Source organism: Larus michahellis, chromosome 5, assembly GCF_964199755.1.
Source record: "Larus michahellis chromosome 5, bLarMic1.1, whole genome shotgun sequence".
Classification (NCBI taxonomy): domain Eukaryota; kingdom Metazoa; phylum Chordata; class Aves; order Charadriiformes; family Laridae; genus Larus; species Larus michahellis.
The window spans coordinates 7,147,314-7,163,083 of NC_133900.1; the positions used below are offsets into that span (position 1 = coordinate 7,147,314).

At 39.2% G+C, this 15,770-nt stretch overlaps 1 protein-coding gene across 2 annotated transcripts in view; it reads right to left on the minus strand.

The window, feature by feature from the left end:
* Positions 1 to 15,022, minus strand: part of USP53 (ubiquitin specific peptidase 53) — a 39,466-nt gene extending 24,444 nt beyond the window's left edge. Inside the window, exons 1-3 of one of the 2 annotated variants that reach the window (XM_074588479.1) lie at positions 14,818 to 15,022; positions 4,811 to 5,517; positions 2,272 to 2,364 (exon numbers count right to left, since the gene is read on the minus strand). In XM_074588479.1, the coding sequence (XP_074444580.1) occupies positions 2,272 to 2,364; positions 4,811 to 4,954 (237 nt within the window). In that variant the 5' untranslated portion in view covers positions 4,955 to 5,517; positions 14,818 to 15,022. Of the gene's footprint in view, positions 1 to 2,271; positions 2,365 to 4,810; positions 5,518 to 14,781 lie in introns of both variants that reach the window. The other variant, XM_074588480.1, reaches the window with a different exon arrangement.
* Between the last annotated feature and the right edge of the window lie 748 nt (positions 15,023 to 15,770).

Consider the following 15,770-nt stretch of genomic DNA (forward strand, 5'->3'; position numbering starts at 1 on the left):
AAGATAGCCAAAGACCACCAAAAAAAAAAGCCCCCAAAGAACACACCAACAAAAAAAAAAACCCAAGTCACAAACAAGTCACTGAAATGCATCCTCATCCAGCATATACACTGCATGAAAATCAAAATGCCCCGGGTTCTGAACACAGACCAAACAGAATCACTCAACCAGCACCTCTAAAAAGCCAAGAAAGCAAAGCCAGGACTATACATAATGACAGAGGACAGATGCGTCCAAATGAGTTAACTACAGTGTTTTGAGTTCAGTACCTAGGCTACTGGCCATGGAGTTATAAAGATCACAACTATACTGTTGAAACAATAACTAATTCCAGTCTAACCACTTCTTATCGGCATTCTTGGGAACACATCAAAATAGGAAGACATGACAGTTCAGGCAATGCAAAATATTCAGGTACAGTAAGCCATTTAGATAAATCACACAAGAAGATGCATCATGGGATTAATCAGTCCCTCAAGAATACATACTTGAAAGAATAAAGGAAATTACAAGTCCTAAATTACAACAGCCTTATGAAGCAGCTGAAGGTAGCGTATCACTTTGGAAGGTGACTTAAAGTGATGCAAAACCTATCTTACTTTGTACTGGAGCTCCAAACACTACAGGAAGAGAGAGGGTATTAAGGTACAGCAAGTCATATGTTTAGCTTGAAAAAAAAAGCACCTGGTCTACTGAAGTGCACCATTAGAATGGAACAACTCATTACTTAAAAGATTCAACTGCTACACACCATGAGGACCACCTTCTTCATGTTTCTGAGCACAATGAAACTGCTACATTATTTTTTACTATAATTTCAATGATATGATTAGTCATTAGGAGTATGTAGCGTAACATATACATTCCAGCAATTGTCACCCTTCGATCCCTCTTCATTTCTTAAAGGTGGTTCCAGTGCAACATTGAGCAATCCTGTATATGACCAGAACTTCACATGTAATATGGGTCAAATCAAAAGGAAAAGGCCAGGGAGTTTACTCAATATTACGACATCAGATATGAACATGAATCCCTATACACACAGTACTCCAGGAAACTAAAGCTGCCATCCAAACACAGACAAAAGGTTTTTTTTATCTGAAAAAAATAGGTGTGTGAGAGTTACAGACTTCATGTACTAACAAAATCAAGTGTCCAGCACACAGAAGAACGTGATGTGCATCAAAACACTGGTGAAACTAGAAGTCCCAACAAGTTCCACAGTCAAGACCTCGTAAGAAGGTTGGAATAAAAGCCTCAGGAAGTTAGTCTGAATACGTGTAGTCTCAACCCACTTCAACTTGTTGGCCTTTTAAAATTAATCATTTTAACCAAAGAAATAAAATGACACCTTTTGGAAAAAACAAACCATGTTTGGAAGAAGAGACATACACATTCAAAACCATACACATGGAATGACTATACATTCTACAGTCCTGTATTAAAACGCCAGAAGGATCTTTATTGTCAAATTGCAGTAAGAGTAGAAAGTTCGTAGTACTAAAACAAACAAACAAAAAACCCACATACACCATACATTTTTAATTGGGATTTTTATCCCAATGAAACAGAGATATCATGCTTACAGCTATTTCCCTAGTAACTGCAGGCAGCCAAGTACCAGTGCAGTAAAAGCAATAAGAACCTAACAGACTTTGACATTTGTTTCCAGACTTCAGATGAGTTACAAAACTGTCTGAAGCACAAGTTTCACGCACCAGTTATGTAGATCTGACTTATTTTAAACACTGAAAAGTTACCAACTTGCATTAACTGTCCAGTATCACTACCTGCCTTTCATTACTTACAAATTGAACAATTAAGTTACAAATTGAACAATTAAGTTCTGCACTGTTACCATCAACTACTGAGTAAAAAAAGAATCTTGAGACCTTACCAGACAGTAATATAGTTATTGTAAAAGAAATGCATTCAAACACTACGGCAAAGAACAAAAGCATATGCATGTAAATAGAAGAAAAGAAAAATCTCTGAGAGGCTAGCTAGAAATTTTCAGATAAGTTATACCGTCTTTTAACAGACAAAAATTTTATGTTTAAGCACACTGTAAAATTTGTGTATGGTAAAATTTCTTCTTTAAGCACAAAAAAATGTTTTGTTACAAACATGTTAACAAATGTCCTTAAATCTAAATTGTTTCTTTACACAAGAATGACTTAAGAGTAAACTATAAATTATATAAATTAGCAAAAGAGTTTAATTATTTTTCCCTCATTTCGAAAGATGATTCTTCCAAAAATTATTATTTACCTTTAAAGCACAAAATATGCATGCATCTCCCTGACAGACATGTCCAGTTAAACCTCTTAAACTTCGTCGAAATATGTCAAGTTGCCATAATACCTATAAAAAAAAAAGTTTCACAGAAAATAAGTAATGAGTTATGAAGGTTCTACATTTAACACAGCAACATATACCAGATTTTTCGGGTGGGTTTGTTTGTTTTTTAGTTTCACATAACATCTACAACTCGAGCACAAACATTTCTACAAGAATTATGGTCCTTTTCTGTTAGTGTGGTAACTTGTGGAGGTGGAAGTGCAAGGAATGCACTCACCACTCATGAAATGAGATCTCTTTTTTAAACTTTTTGAAACAATGGCAAACAATGTACTTTGTGTGGAAAGAGAGCTGAAGTACTCTTAAGGAAAAAAGCAGCAAGCTAAACTGTGCACAGAGATTGTAATAGTCTTCTTATGGCTTTATGTAAGTAAGAGCAAGACGGCTATGGGGTTTACTTCACTTCTCTTTCCCTCTCCCTCCCTCTGTGATTTCTTTCAAATAAAAAACAAAACAAAACACTGGACACGTAGAAACTGAATTGCTCAGTAAAATGCAAGCACCGTTTCGGGTTAAGTCTGTATTACATTCTTATGGTCTCCTACTAAAACGATTGCTGAGATACATTTGTTTTCCACAGATCAAAATAATCCTGTGCTTAATCAGGTACGTTTCTACATTTAATTTGTGTAACTACTGTATATAAAGGTAATGTCATCTCTGCTACACTACACTGCTTTCAGTATCTAACGTCTTAGGTACACAATCAGTGCAGTAGTTCAGAAAGCTGCCCATTAAAAAAATAAATTAAAAAAAAAACAAATAAAAATGAGGTCTCAAGAGGCATAGTAACACAACAACTGAAAATAAAATAAAAAAAGAAATTCCTATCTATAAAAGTTAAAATTAATTGGGATGCATTTGAAAAAAAAAAAAATGTCCGAACCTCAGCTCTGAAGGTTGAACAGAGGTTAAAAGAAAAGAAAGGAACACATTCCTTCTTGTAAAAGGGCAGTCACCAATCATCAGCCACCATTTGATAAACAGCAGTAGGTTGTGAAGTAGTAGGATTGTCTGAAACTATAACTAAAAATGACTTAGGGTTTAATTTTAGGGTACCCTCAGGGAAGACAGCAAAACTGCAAGAGAATATAGGTCACGCTGTTCCTATTGAATGTAAAACAGCAAACTCATTCTACTAAATCTATTGTACATTTTTATTTTAAAAATATTTAGATACCATAGACATACACACCACATAGATGTATCTCTCATATCTCCTATGTTTAAATCCATACCATTTTTAGGACTTACAGGTTTTTTCAGAAAGTCTACGCATCTATTAAGCCCTCTGTCAGTTTGACAAATAATGCTGTACAATTTGAAAACAATCAGGTCCAAAATCTAAGCATTAAAAATAGATATTGTTCTGCTCATTATTTGCACAGCCTAGAAATTCGTTCTTGTTTCCGATTTCTAGATTTAAAAAGACTATAGTATAAACTAAACTGTGCCTGGTGTTCTGATTTGCAGACAATGTGTAAAATCCAGCAATGCTCTGTCAGAATTAAGTAAATCCCCACATCACCTGTCATAAGTAGGCTTTTAAAAGCTCAATTTTTAATCATGCTAGTGTCACTGTACGATTAAATATACTTGAAAGATCTAAAGAGCCAAGATTTTTTCAACTACAGCTCATATAAAAAACAGCGCGTAGGTAAGTAAGCGCATGCAAGAAGTTGGTTGTAATACGTATGCATATAAACAGTAAAAAGAAATAAAAGTCATATTTCTTTGGTATCAAGTATATCTCTTACTCGAATTCCACAAATCTTTCCTAAGATTAGAATCAAAGCTTTCAACCGTATGTGTATCTTCTGATACGCTCCAGTACCAAAGACTCACATGCTAATTATGAGAAAATGGTATTTTAATAAAAATAGTGTCCTATTCAATACAAGTAGTAGTACTGGTTGCCCCACATTAAAAAGTGTTTTGTAAATTTTTCCAAGTAATAAAACTGCTATGTTTGACAGAAGCCTTAGTTTTAAATTCAAGCAGCAAGTTTTGAAGTTATATGTCATAAGTTTCCAACTACAAAAGGAAAGTTTTTCTGATGTTCCTAATGCATGCAAACAAAATAACTTGCTGTCATTTTTTGCAAAATTATATACTTAATACTCTGAATCAATTCCTACATGAAATGCTAAATAAAATTACTTCCACAGAGGTGTCTTTTTTCTACAATTGCCACTTTTTTTTTTTCTTTTTCTTTTTAAGAAGAGTCCATTCTAAAAAGACCTGCTATTCTGTCTTACTTGGAATCATTTAGAAGTTTAACTGAGAACTGAATTTAATACCATTGAAAAACGTGCCATCTTTTTCTGTAAAATACACATACTGCAATACAAATAGTAAAAACAGCATTGCCAAAAGAACTCTTTCCCTACTATGACCATTTAAGCTGCTACAAAACCAGAAATGCTTAACAAATCAAGTTTTTTCTTACCTGAACAGCACTGTTAAGAAAGCAGCTGTTTTGTCCTGGTTCATTTAATAACCCTTTTGTAGGGGCCAGGGACAGTATACTTCCAGGCTGATAAACTTTTCCAAGGTTACCCCCAGGTTTTCGTAAGAATTTCACCCATGCCATTATTTTTTAGACTTTATAATTGCAATATTTACACTTAAATATTTAAGGATATGATGGGTGAAAGGCAAAGAAGAAGATCCTAAGAGAACTGCTCTAAAGTCACGGCATTCCGTTCAACTCTGTGCAATAGGAACCATTCATGGGCTTAAGTCCATTTTCCATGAGCAGCTGTCAGCTATCTATCAGGAGGAGTTTCTCAGTTAAAATACAGCTATACAAAGTTTTTAAACTCTCAGACTTAAAAAAAGAAAAAAAGGGAAAAAAAAAAGAGGTGTCCAGTTAATGTTAAAACATTTTAAGAGTAATTAGAATAAAAGTTCTTATAAAGCAAGTCGCACAGTAAGTGACTTCTCCTTCCAGGGGGAGCAATAAAGTATTACTACAAATCATTAGTTGTATTATATCTCAAGTTTATATATATCACAAAAATGGAGAGTTCTTGACAGGCGTTATACTCCTGTTCTCTCGTTTTGTTCCATCTTCTTTTTACTTTTAACCGTGATCCGCAAAATATATTCCAGTTTAGAAGACTCCATGTTTATTTCATTCTCTTTCCAGTGAACCTGAAATAGGAAAAAACCAGAAAATATAAAAATAGAGTTTTCCAATATGTTAAAGATCTTCTAAATCAGAAAGGAGATCACAGCCAAAACAACCTCTTAATCTAATGGCAGATGCAATAACCAGGGAAGAGGAGGAGAAACAACTGCCACCTAAAAGTTGTTTTTAAGGCAGAAACATTAAATTATTTTATCTGTCATAATTATCTTCTAACTTACTATACACCTCTAAAGACCATGATAAAAGTACTGTAAAGGTTCTGCAACAATATGCAACAGCTTATAAAAAGACCATATAACACGAGTTATTCTAACTTTCAAAGTCTAATAAAAAGATTACCAAGAAATAAACATTTTTCATTTTTGTTCAACATTTGAAAGCCTAAGATGGTTTTGGTTTCAATACCACAGGAAATCACATGAACTGATACATATTTCTATGTCTTAAGATTACTAAAATGTTATAGATACTCAGCTTTCAAAATTTTGTACTACCTAGTAAACACGACATAAATACGTCATTAACCTGGTTGCCTTCTTTAAGCATCCAGAAAAACATAGCTAATAGCCGAGCAAGAACATTCTGGTAGTTGCCCCAGTAACTGATTCCAAGATTTTCCATGAAAAGCGTTGTTTCTCTCACTGTTGAAGGTACATATTTATGGTTAAATGACTGAACATCCAGAACATCACCACAGGCACATGTAAAGCCCACGTTGTGATAATCTCATAACAATGGACTATTAAATCAGTTTGGCATTACTGCCTCGTCCACATAAACATTTGATGTAATAGCACAGATCAGAATAAACTTAAACAAACCAAAGCAGTTAAGGATGCGTATTTGGAAACGACAAAACGAAAAGGTGAGATTTGGGCCTCACATTACAACCAAGATATTCATCTTAGCTTGTACATGCATGTGAGATACTAAAGACATATCAGTACACTTCAAAACTTCCAGCCTTCTCACTACATTTTTTTTTCCCCACTGTGCAAGCCTTTCAAGATTGGTGAGCAGCATTAAAAGAAAACAAGATAAATTTTGTAGTTAGAAAGCTGTATAAATTGGAAGGTAACGTTCCCCAGCTCAGAACCAACACCACATTCATGTCAAACAGTTCCACAGCCCAAATACTGTACAGCTGGGACAGCACAGAAACAAATCATGCGACTTTCAAATGATACCTGCAGGAAGTCTTGCACCCCCAAAACCATTTCCCTTTATTTAAAAGAATCATTGGTATTTGCACGCATTATCAAAAAAAGAAAAAAAAAAATCAATAACTGGAACCTAACCAAAAGTCCCTTTTGCCCCATGCATAATCGGATGGTTTTTGTTTGTTTACTGGTGTTACTGTATCTCACCCGTAAGTAATTTGATTTAATAATACTGGAAATAGTAAGTGTGATTTGTGACAGCATTGAGCAAGGAATCTGAAATCTAACTGGAAACTGACCTTGACAGAATATCATGTGATAATTTTGTTTTCTTTATGTTCGCTTCAATAAACACAAAAAGAGGGGGAAAAAAAAAAGAAAAATATGTAGCGAGTAAGTGGAAATGCATATCAGTTGAAGATCTTACTAGAACATTAAATTATTTAAACAGAGTATCAACTTTAACTTTTACGTGGAAAAAAAAAAAAAACAAAACCCACAAACAACTTTGAAGTGCTCCACAATATAACAACTACTCTTCTACAAAGGACCAAGCTTTTAAGAAAACAGGGACAAAGGCGGAGATGAAACAAAAATTAACCCAGAAAAAGACTAAAGAATCTGCGGTCAGGTATGCAAAAGTGATAACGTCATCTGTACAGAGCAATTAAAGGAAAGAAGATTTTTTAACAAGTGTTTTCATTAGTTTCAGCACAGTACGTAAATAGAAAATAATGAATCACTACTGTAAAGATGAATAAAGAGGAGTCAAGGAAGAAATCTAAGGTCTATAGCTGGTTATTATCAGACACATGTATATGCACACATATACATATATATTCAAGAAGCCAGTACCACACATCAGAAGCGCTTAGTAATATGAAGCATCATTTGGCCCAAAGCCTCCTACTATCACAGTGAACCATAACTTTTAATTCCTAAAAAGAATGTTATAATTACGATTTAAAAACAAAACCCCAGAAGAATCTTAAATTCAACTCTTACAACCACCAAATACTTTCTACTGATTTCTGATTTAATATTTCTAGATCCATACTGAAAAACCTGACCTTTTTGTCACAAAAAAGAGCTTCTTGAGCACGCATTTTCCTAGCAATACAGAGTTCTTAATTCCACTTTATATAATTTCCCATATGGAGAATTATGTACGCTTTTCTCCAACCTCCTGCTGCTGTCCCAGAAGACAAAACTGAAGTTAAAATGAACAATTTTTGGCAATCAGCAATATCAAACTCTGAAGGGGAAAAACCAGGAAAGAGACTGGATTGGGAACAGTACAGATGGCCTGCGGTAGCCTTAAAGGTGTAAAGCATATTTGCACTCCAACGCGTGCTTGAGACGTCCCTCACTGTGTTCCTATCTTTGAGCAGGATGGAGCAACAAAATCAATGCAGTTCTCGCCCAGAAACACCAGGCTTGCTATCAGTGTGTCCTAACCTAGAATAAATTCCCTACTGAACACACTACACTTCTCATCTCTGAGACTGCTTATACAGTGGTACCCAATCAAGTGGCAATTCAGCTGGCTTGTCCCCTGCTGTCTGCGTTTCAGTGGAAAGATTGATCAGCATATAGCAGCCAAAATAAGGTAAGGAAATAGAGGGGAAGTAAGCTAGACTGTGTGCCAATTATACAATACAGAAGTTACTGGGAAAAGACATGTTTCTGGTACGTAAATTTCAGTTGGAAACAGATCTTGCATACTCAGCTGTGACTACAGTTGGTTATTTAAAGAAATCCAAGGATGGACAAGAATGGCAGGATTCATTTCCAGCCCAAAAAAAGAGAAAAGCTGAATCCTTGCTTCATAAGCAAGTTATTTTCTCACCTGAAGAAAAGTGTAATGACAGACCCAAAGTCATGTTAAATTTGGGAAACATTTCTGTTCTTTTTTGCAAAAAGGGAGATAGCTACTACAAACACATCCGTGAAACCGACCCCTAAGACCAACAGACAAAAGTTACAGAACATTCAGAAAAATTTTGCCTCTGTAGTTCTCATTTTCAGCCTTGGGACTTACTTATATCAAGTCACAAAGGTAAAAGAGACTCCATCAACTTTTTTGTCTCTTATCATACTGTCAAGCACAATTTCCCCATGTTCCTGAATAACAGACGTATGCATGGATATAGACAGGAAGAACCCCTGAATTTATCTACTCTGTATTTTAGCTGCTAAGAAATACATATGCTGTTTTGGAAACAAGTGTTCTTCCAGAGCAATTTAAGACAAAGAGCATTAGTTCACTAAGAACTGCTAGACAGGCTTTTTTTTCTTGCATTTCAAGGATGCCCTAGTACAAACATCCCATGTACTAAGCATTTAGCTGTTGGGCTGTGTTTCAGAAAAGTTACAACAATTCACTGCAAGAATTTAATAAAAAATGGTTCTGGATTAGCTCTATGTTGCTGTTACACTACATTAATGCGCTTGCGGTTCAATTTCACATCAATGAAGCTGTGAATACAAACAATTTCAACTATCACACCAGGTAAGTGAACACAATCTTATTCTAATAAATTGCAGAATACATTCATTGTACAGTTTTCATATATGGGACAGATATTGATTTTCCAAAGCACTGTGATATTATATTCATATGACCTCTATTTAATAAACTACCCACAACATTAGTACACCTTTTCCCGAAAATGTAAATGCAACCCTAGAAAGATCAGAAGCAAGTACTTAAAAATTATACTGGCAACCTTCTCAAATTACTCTTTTTATAAATGCATTCTTTAAACTACCTATGTCCAACTAAACATAATCCCCGCAGCAATTCAAAGACGTGTCAAATATTTAAGAAAAACCAAAAATGGCATATCAGAAAGGTACTCCATTTAAAAGATCTCTCTCTGCTTCTACTATTCAATTAGAACTCTGTGCTAAACAGGCACTCTAGTCCCTTTGTTTTATCTACTCCTTTTTCTCCTAAAAAATGGTCACAGTCAATCCAAGGAACAGACAGTAGCTGTGAAATAATACTATCTTGACACACAGTTCTCTGGCCAATGTGACTAGTAAGTCCTAGCCTGGAGTAGGAAGTTGCACTACCCTTTCTTTCTCCATCAATACCCTGTATCAAACACTATGGTGCATAGTTTCTTACTCACTGATAAGTGGGGCACTGTAGACAAGCCTTCCAGTGGTGCCGTAAGCAACGGGATTAACTTCTGCCATCCATTTGTCATCACAGGAGAGAAATTTTACAGTGGCACCTTGTTTTGAAATTTACATTGTACAAATATCTCAAAGTTTGGTTTTGTTTAAAAAAATAAATAAATAAACAAGAAGAAAGAAAAAAGCCAAGATCAAAAAAAACTATTGTGGAAGGTGCTGGCAAGGATGTACGCTCTTCAGTCACAGCAAATTTTTCTGGATTCGGACCATCCCCCAAGAGTATTATTCCTCTGCTGACAAGCCTAGCCTCATTGCAGCTGGTTCCATAAACCAGAGAAGTGATGCTGCTGATCAGCCTTGTTTCCTTCCACCTCCCACAACATTCGGTTAAGCTTTTAGACAACTGAGACTCAGACCACTGCCTCCCACAGTAATTAGGCACTGAAGACTGTCCTTACATGTCTGTGGAAAGCCACTCTTGCTAACAGCACTGCAGCATTTATTAGCCACTGGGGTTTACCAGTTCTTCCTAAGTTCTTGGCTTGATTAAGGTGTGGGCGACTGAGGATAGACTGTAAGTTATTGAACCATACAGAGACTTCAATAGGTGTGACCTCTAAGCAAAACAGTTATTTCATATAGCGCTACTGGCATGCTACATGAGATTTTTAGCAGCTGATAGTTAAAGAAATATTCTTGCCCTTCAGACTAGAGAGATCAATTTTGGATGACCGTTCTCAACCAAAGACAATAAACAAGGGCCATGAACTCTTAAACCAACACCTATTTATCAGCCTAAGTTCTTCTACCTTGCCCAATTTCAATCACTCTTCTTCAGTCGTCAATGATCTCATCAAGCACCCAGCTACCCTTAGTTGTGCAGCCTTAAAGGACAAAATATACGCCTGTCACAAATTTCTAGCACTTGCCTTTATAGCTTCCAAAACAACAAATACACTAATCAGCAAAAATGCATGTTATCACCTGTTTTGCTGATATACCCTAGCACATAAGGAACTGCCGCTGGTGCAATCTTTTCAATGTAAGAAGTAATGTCACTAAATTAGTTTAGAAATCAGCGCAGTTCCTATTTTACCTAAACAAATCACTTTCCACAAGCACATTTGTGTTTAGGTGTCTTTGATATCCATTTAGACAAAATGGATGAGGTGAACAGTTGTTTCTGTGAATACTGGAACTATCGATCCCTGGCTCCCAATAGTTTTATGTCTCACACATTTTCTCCCTAGTCGGGGCATATGCCAACACTGTTCCTTGCATCTTCTTACAAGGTCTCTCTCTTCCAGCCAGCTGCCTGTTTTCATGCACTTTGTAAGTATATAATCATCTTTAAGACTTCTATCAAATTGGGTGGAAACCTGCCAATGGGTTCATGTTGACTGTGCGTGTCTCTAAAATTTGGCTGAAGAATCTTTATTTACACGTTCTCAGCTTCGTTTCCCAACGACTCTCAATGTGTTGAATAAATGACTGATGGCAAATCCTTCTCATATTGAGATTACTTTTAAGCAACACAGCTTTTTGCTTCTGCTGGCTGTTCACGCCTCTGTGCTGAGCCTGGCAACCAACCCAATGGTCTGACAACTCTGGTAAATCAATTTCTAAACTGATACATGTTACAACTTAGGAATTTAGATACAAGACAACAAAAATTGGAAGGAAGAGTGATTAACATATTGCAAGGGAATAAATTTATGATGGGAAGCCACTAGAGTTTTCTGCAGTTAGCCAACAATATTAGGACTGTGGTTACCTTCTCCTCCTCAGCAGAATGAAATCCATCAAAAATACAACAACTTGCAACTGTGAGAATTTGAGTGTTTTCGACACCCCAAAAGCTTGTCATTTGAGTTTACCGATTTTTGTCAACAGAACAAAAATCTGATTTGTACTGTGACAATACTGGAGGTTGCGATGATTTTCCCCCCACATTTGGAAAAAAAACACAAATAAACAACAAACCCAACAACAGACAAGTTGCTTTAAAAATATAGAAAAAGACTGAAATTTGAAATGAATAAACTCTTACATCCATCTCAATGGGGCTGACTCATAATTTTTTGGTCCCCGCATAAATCCTGTCCCCTTCCACCTCTACTGTTGTGTTGAACTGCATATGTCAACATGTCCCATTTGCTGTAAGACACACCTAATGCTTTTAGTAGTCACTAGTCTTTGTCTTTGAAAATTACACTACTCACTTCAAAAGCTGTCAAAGAAACATGTTTACAAGAATGCAAATTATCACTATTTGAAACATCAGACAGAGAAAAAAAAATCATTGATAGCATTTACTTGCAACATACATAACATGAAACAAGAGCAAACACTGTTAAGACAAAAAAAAAAAAGAAAAAAAAAAAAAAAAAAAGAGAATCACATTCCCAGCAGTGACCAGCCTTGATTTTGCAGGCCATCTGCAAGTATGCCAGCCAGTGGTATTGGTCCAACACAATCTCTCTGCCTTCAGTCACTGAATCAAGAAGTCCCCAATAGAAAAAGGGGTGGTTGATGCTTGTCTCCTAGAAAAATATTCCAACCAATCTTCTTTAAAATCTTCTGAAGATTTTAAACCCAGTCTTTTAAAGACCTCTATTGTCTTTTCTCCAGGCCTTATCCATTTAGCTGTCACTCATATGGCAAACCACTGTTCCTGCATGTCATATTTCTCTGTATCCTTTCAAGATGGGAGAACCAGAAGCGTAGATGTTATCCCAGAAGGCTTTTATGTAAGTATACAATTTTTTCTTCAAGCTGTTCCAATAAAAACTTTCCTATTTTCATCAAAACCAAAACAACAGGTTCATAGCTCAGCATCTCTGGGCTGTTACAACTATGAACCAACTTTAGAAATAGCTACAATGGGAACTCTGAGTAAAGACCTTAAAGAATACAAATTCCGAACCCATGACATGGTCTAACATTTACACTGAATCATCGCACAGACATTACAGAGAAGACTTTTGTTTCTCCATCTTCCTACTCCTTTACAAAGTGCCCTGTTCAAAGATTACCACGTACTCTTTCCTGAACCTCAAAAAGATAAAAGGTATCTTTACAAGAATAATTCTCACACTTGCCTTTTTATCCCAGATTAACTGTCTGTCCAAACTGTAACCTCGCCTTTCAGTATTCTGTGTAGATGTTTGATCACTAACAGAAGTGCAAAATACCAAGTTCTGCTCCTTCCCAAAAAGCTTTCCGATTTCTTAAGACACCAGGAAAAACTACATAACCGAGTTACAGGGAACGGTAATACGAGCATCATCTTTAAGACCACCCATATTTTATAGGCTTGACAAAAAAGGAATGTTCTGAAACTTTACACTTCATATATTCCTTCACAAACCAATCTGTACAAACCTATCTACAAATATTTCACTCAGTCCGCACATCTAAAATTCTGATCCAGTCCACCTCCCTCAGCCCATCATCATTTAACCTGGCCCTGACAAACGCCAACTTGTTTCCACTTAAACCACATAGATGTTTTTGAAGAACTCTTTGTATGGGTTTCACACCCATCACTGTGTCCCTCAAGTGACTAAACTGTTTTAAGAGGCATTAACCAAGGAAAAATGACAATGTTTTGCTATCAAGATCTTGGAAAGCAACGTAACTGAAACATGCGATAGTGCTAATACCCTGACCCTGAAGTCCTATGGGTCCTGTACCCAAACAATTCTGTCAGTAGTACATCATGCACACTGTGTGACTAAAAAGATTCTGCACTATCAAGCTTTGATATGAAAGTCAAGTGCATATTTTAGGTGTTTTTACTGCCAACGTCCTACTGGATAATAACTTTTTACACAAGTAATTTGATATTTTAAGAAAACAACCAGTAAATACCTCTAACTTTGCAACGATTTGTTAGGAGAAGAAAGGATTATGTATCATTTGATTAAGCTAACTTATATTCAAATTATGACATGAGCTCTCACTATTTTGATAACTAGAATCACATCTGCAAGAACAGGACAGTTAATAATAGTCAGTCAAGGCAATTTCCATTGCCTTGAGGGGAAAGGGGATACTACATCATGAATCGGGCACAATACTATTCACATGATTAAGTTTTTGCTCTTAAAATAATCCTAATAGCTTCAAAGTTAAGCAAGAGAGGATTTTTTTTTTTTTTGGCATGTGCAAAATAAAGCATTAAGCACAGAGATGTAAAACTCACACTTATTTTGGGAAGGGAAAAAGTACACGTTGAGAGAACAAGCCGTATTTCCCTTGAAAAGCTGATTCTGAAATATTTGCATTGAAAAAAATCAAAGAAAGGGATAAACTTAAGCTTAAATCAGATGCTAAGCAGACAATTTGCATACATCTACCGAACCTCCTTCTGTACGAACACGGCAAATAACACAGCCTCCAAATGCTGCGAACTGATTAAATTTCCAACAGCTCCAGACTACCTGTACTGGCATTTCCTGTTCTAAACACTCTTTGAAAACACTCCAGAAAAAACTCGCTGGTGGGCATGTGACTACCACGTTAAACATTAACTTAGCTCGCCGAGGCGACAGAGGAGCTCGCCCCATCCCCGCACCGGACCCGCGCCCGTTCCGGGGGCATCCCACCCCTCCGCTTACACAACCGGCGGGGACCGGGCCGGCAGCTCGCCCCGCCATATGCTTTTGACCCCCACCCACGCCCTCCTCGGGAGGGATTTCTGCCCACCGCCGCCACCGCCGCGCCCACGCCGGCCCCCCCTCCTCCCGCGGGTGGGCGCCGCTCGGCGGGCAGGGGCCGGCGGGGCCCCGGGGCCGGCCGCTCGCTCGCTCGCTCGCCCGCCACCTGGGCGCCGTGAGGAGACGACGGTCGGCGCCTCAAAGACCGAGCGCGCCGCGGCCGCCCCTCAGCGGACGCGCCCCCCCCCCCACGCCGAGACAGCAGCGGCAGGTGAACGTCCCGCCGAGGCCGGTGCCTCACCTCCCGCCCCACCGGCAGACGCGACCCCCGCCTCACCTCCCGTCCCCGGCGCCTCCCGCACACAGCTCCTCTCTCGCCCCCTCCCGGCGGCGACTCCGTCCACAGCCCCGCCCTCACAGCAACTTTTGCTCCTCTCCCCCCGTCTCGTCTCTTCTCTTCTCCTCTCCTCCCCTCCCCGAGCCTGGTGCTCCAGGGCGGTGTGCTCCTCCTCCCCTCTCGCCCGTCCCGCCCTCTCCCGCTCGGCGCCGCGCCTGCGCAGTAGGGCGGCCGTGGTCTCCGCCAGTAGCCCGGATCTTCCCGAGCGTGCCCGGTGCCAGGGAGAGGGCGGGAGCGCTGAGGGAAAGGGGAGAAGCGATTGGTGGGGCCGGGCCAATCGCAGCGCCACCGCCTCCCGCTCTGGCCGGAGAAAGACCCGGTGCGCGTGCGCAGTGGGCGCGCGGGAGGGCGGTTCTCCCGCCTCGAAACCGTGCGCGCGAGGGGCTCCGACCGTTACTGCTTCTCAGGCGGCGTGAGGCGAGGCGGGGCGAGGCGAGGCGGGGCGGGGCGAGGCGGGGCGAGGCGAGGCGGGGCGAGGCGGGGCGAGGCGGGGCGGGGCGGGGCGGGGCGGGGCGGGGGCTCCCCCCAGCCTGCCGAAGGTGGAGGGCTGGGGGAGCCGTGGCAAGGTAAGGAGCTGCCACAAACTCCTCCCTGTCGGCTCCCTCCCCGATTTATCGTTGGTTGAAGGCGCGGTTGTCCCAAGCGTGAAAGCCCTCGTGGCTGATCCTGAGGTAACTGAGGGCAGCCCTCAATGTCGTCCGGTCGCAGCCCAGGAAGCCTCAGTTGGGGTTATTCCAAACCACTGGGTTTTCGAGTTAATAACCCGTTAAAACGAGTGAGGCAGCAGTTGTTTTTCCAGCAATTGTTTTCCAGGGCTCGTTTCAGGATATCTGTCTACGCACATTGGCTTCACTTAAGATGCCCGTGACCTGGCCCAGGCGTGCGGGGGGGCT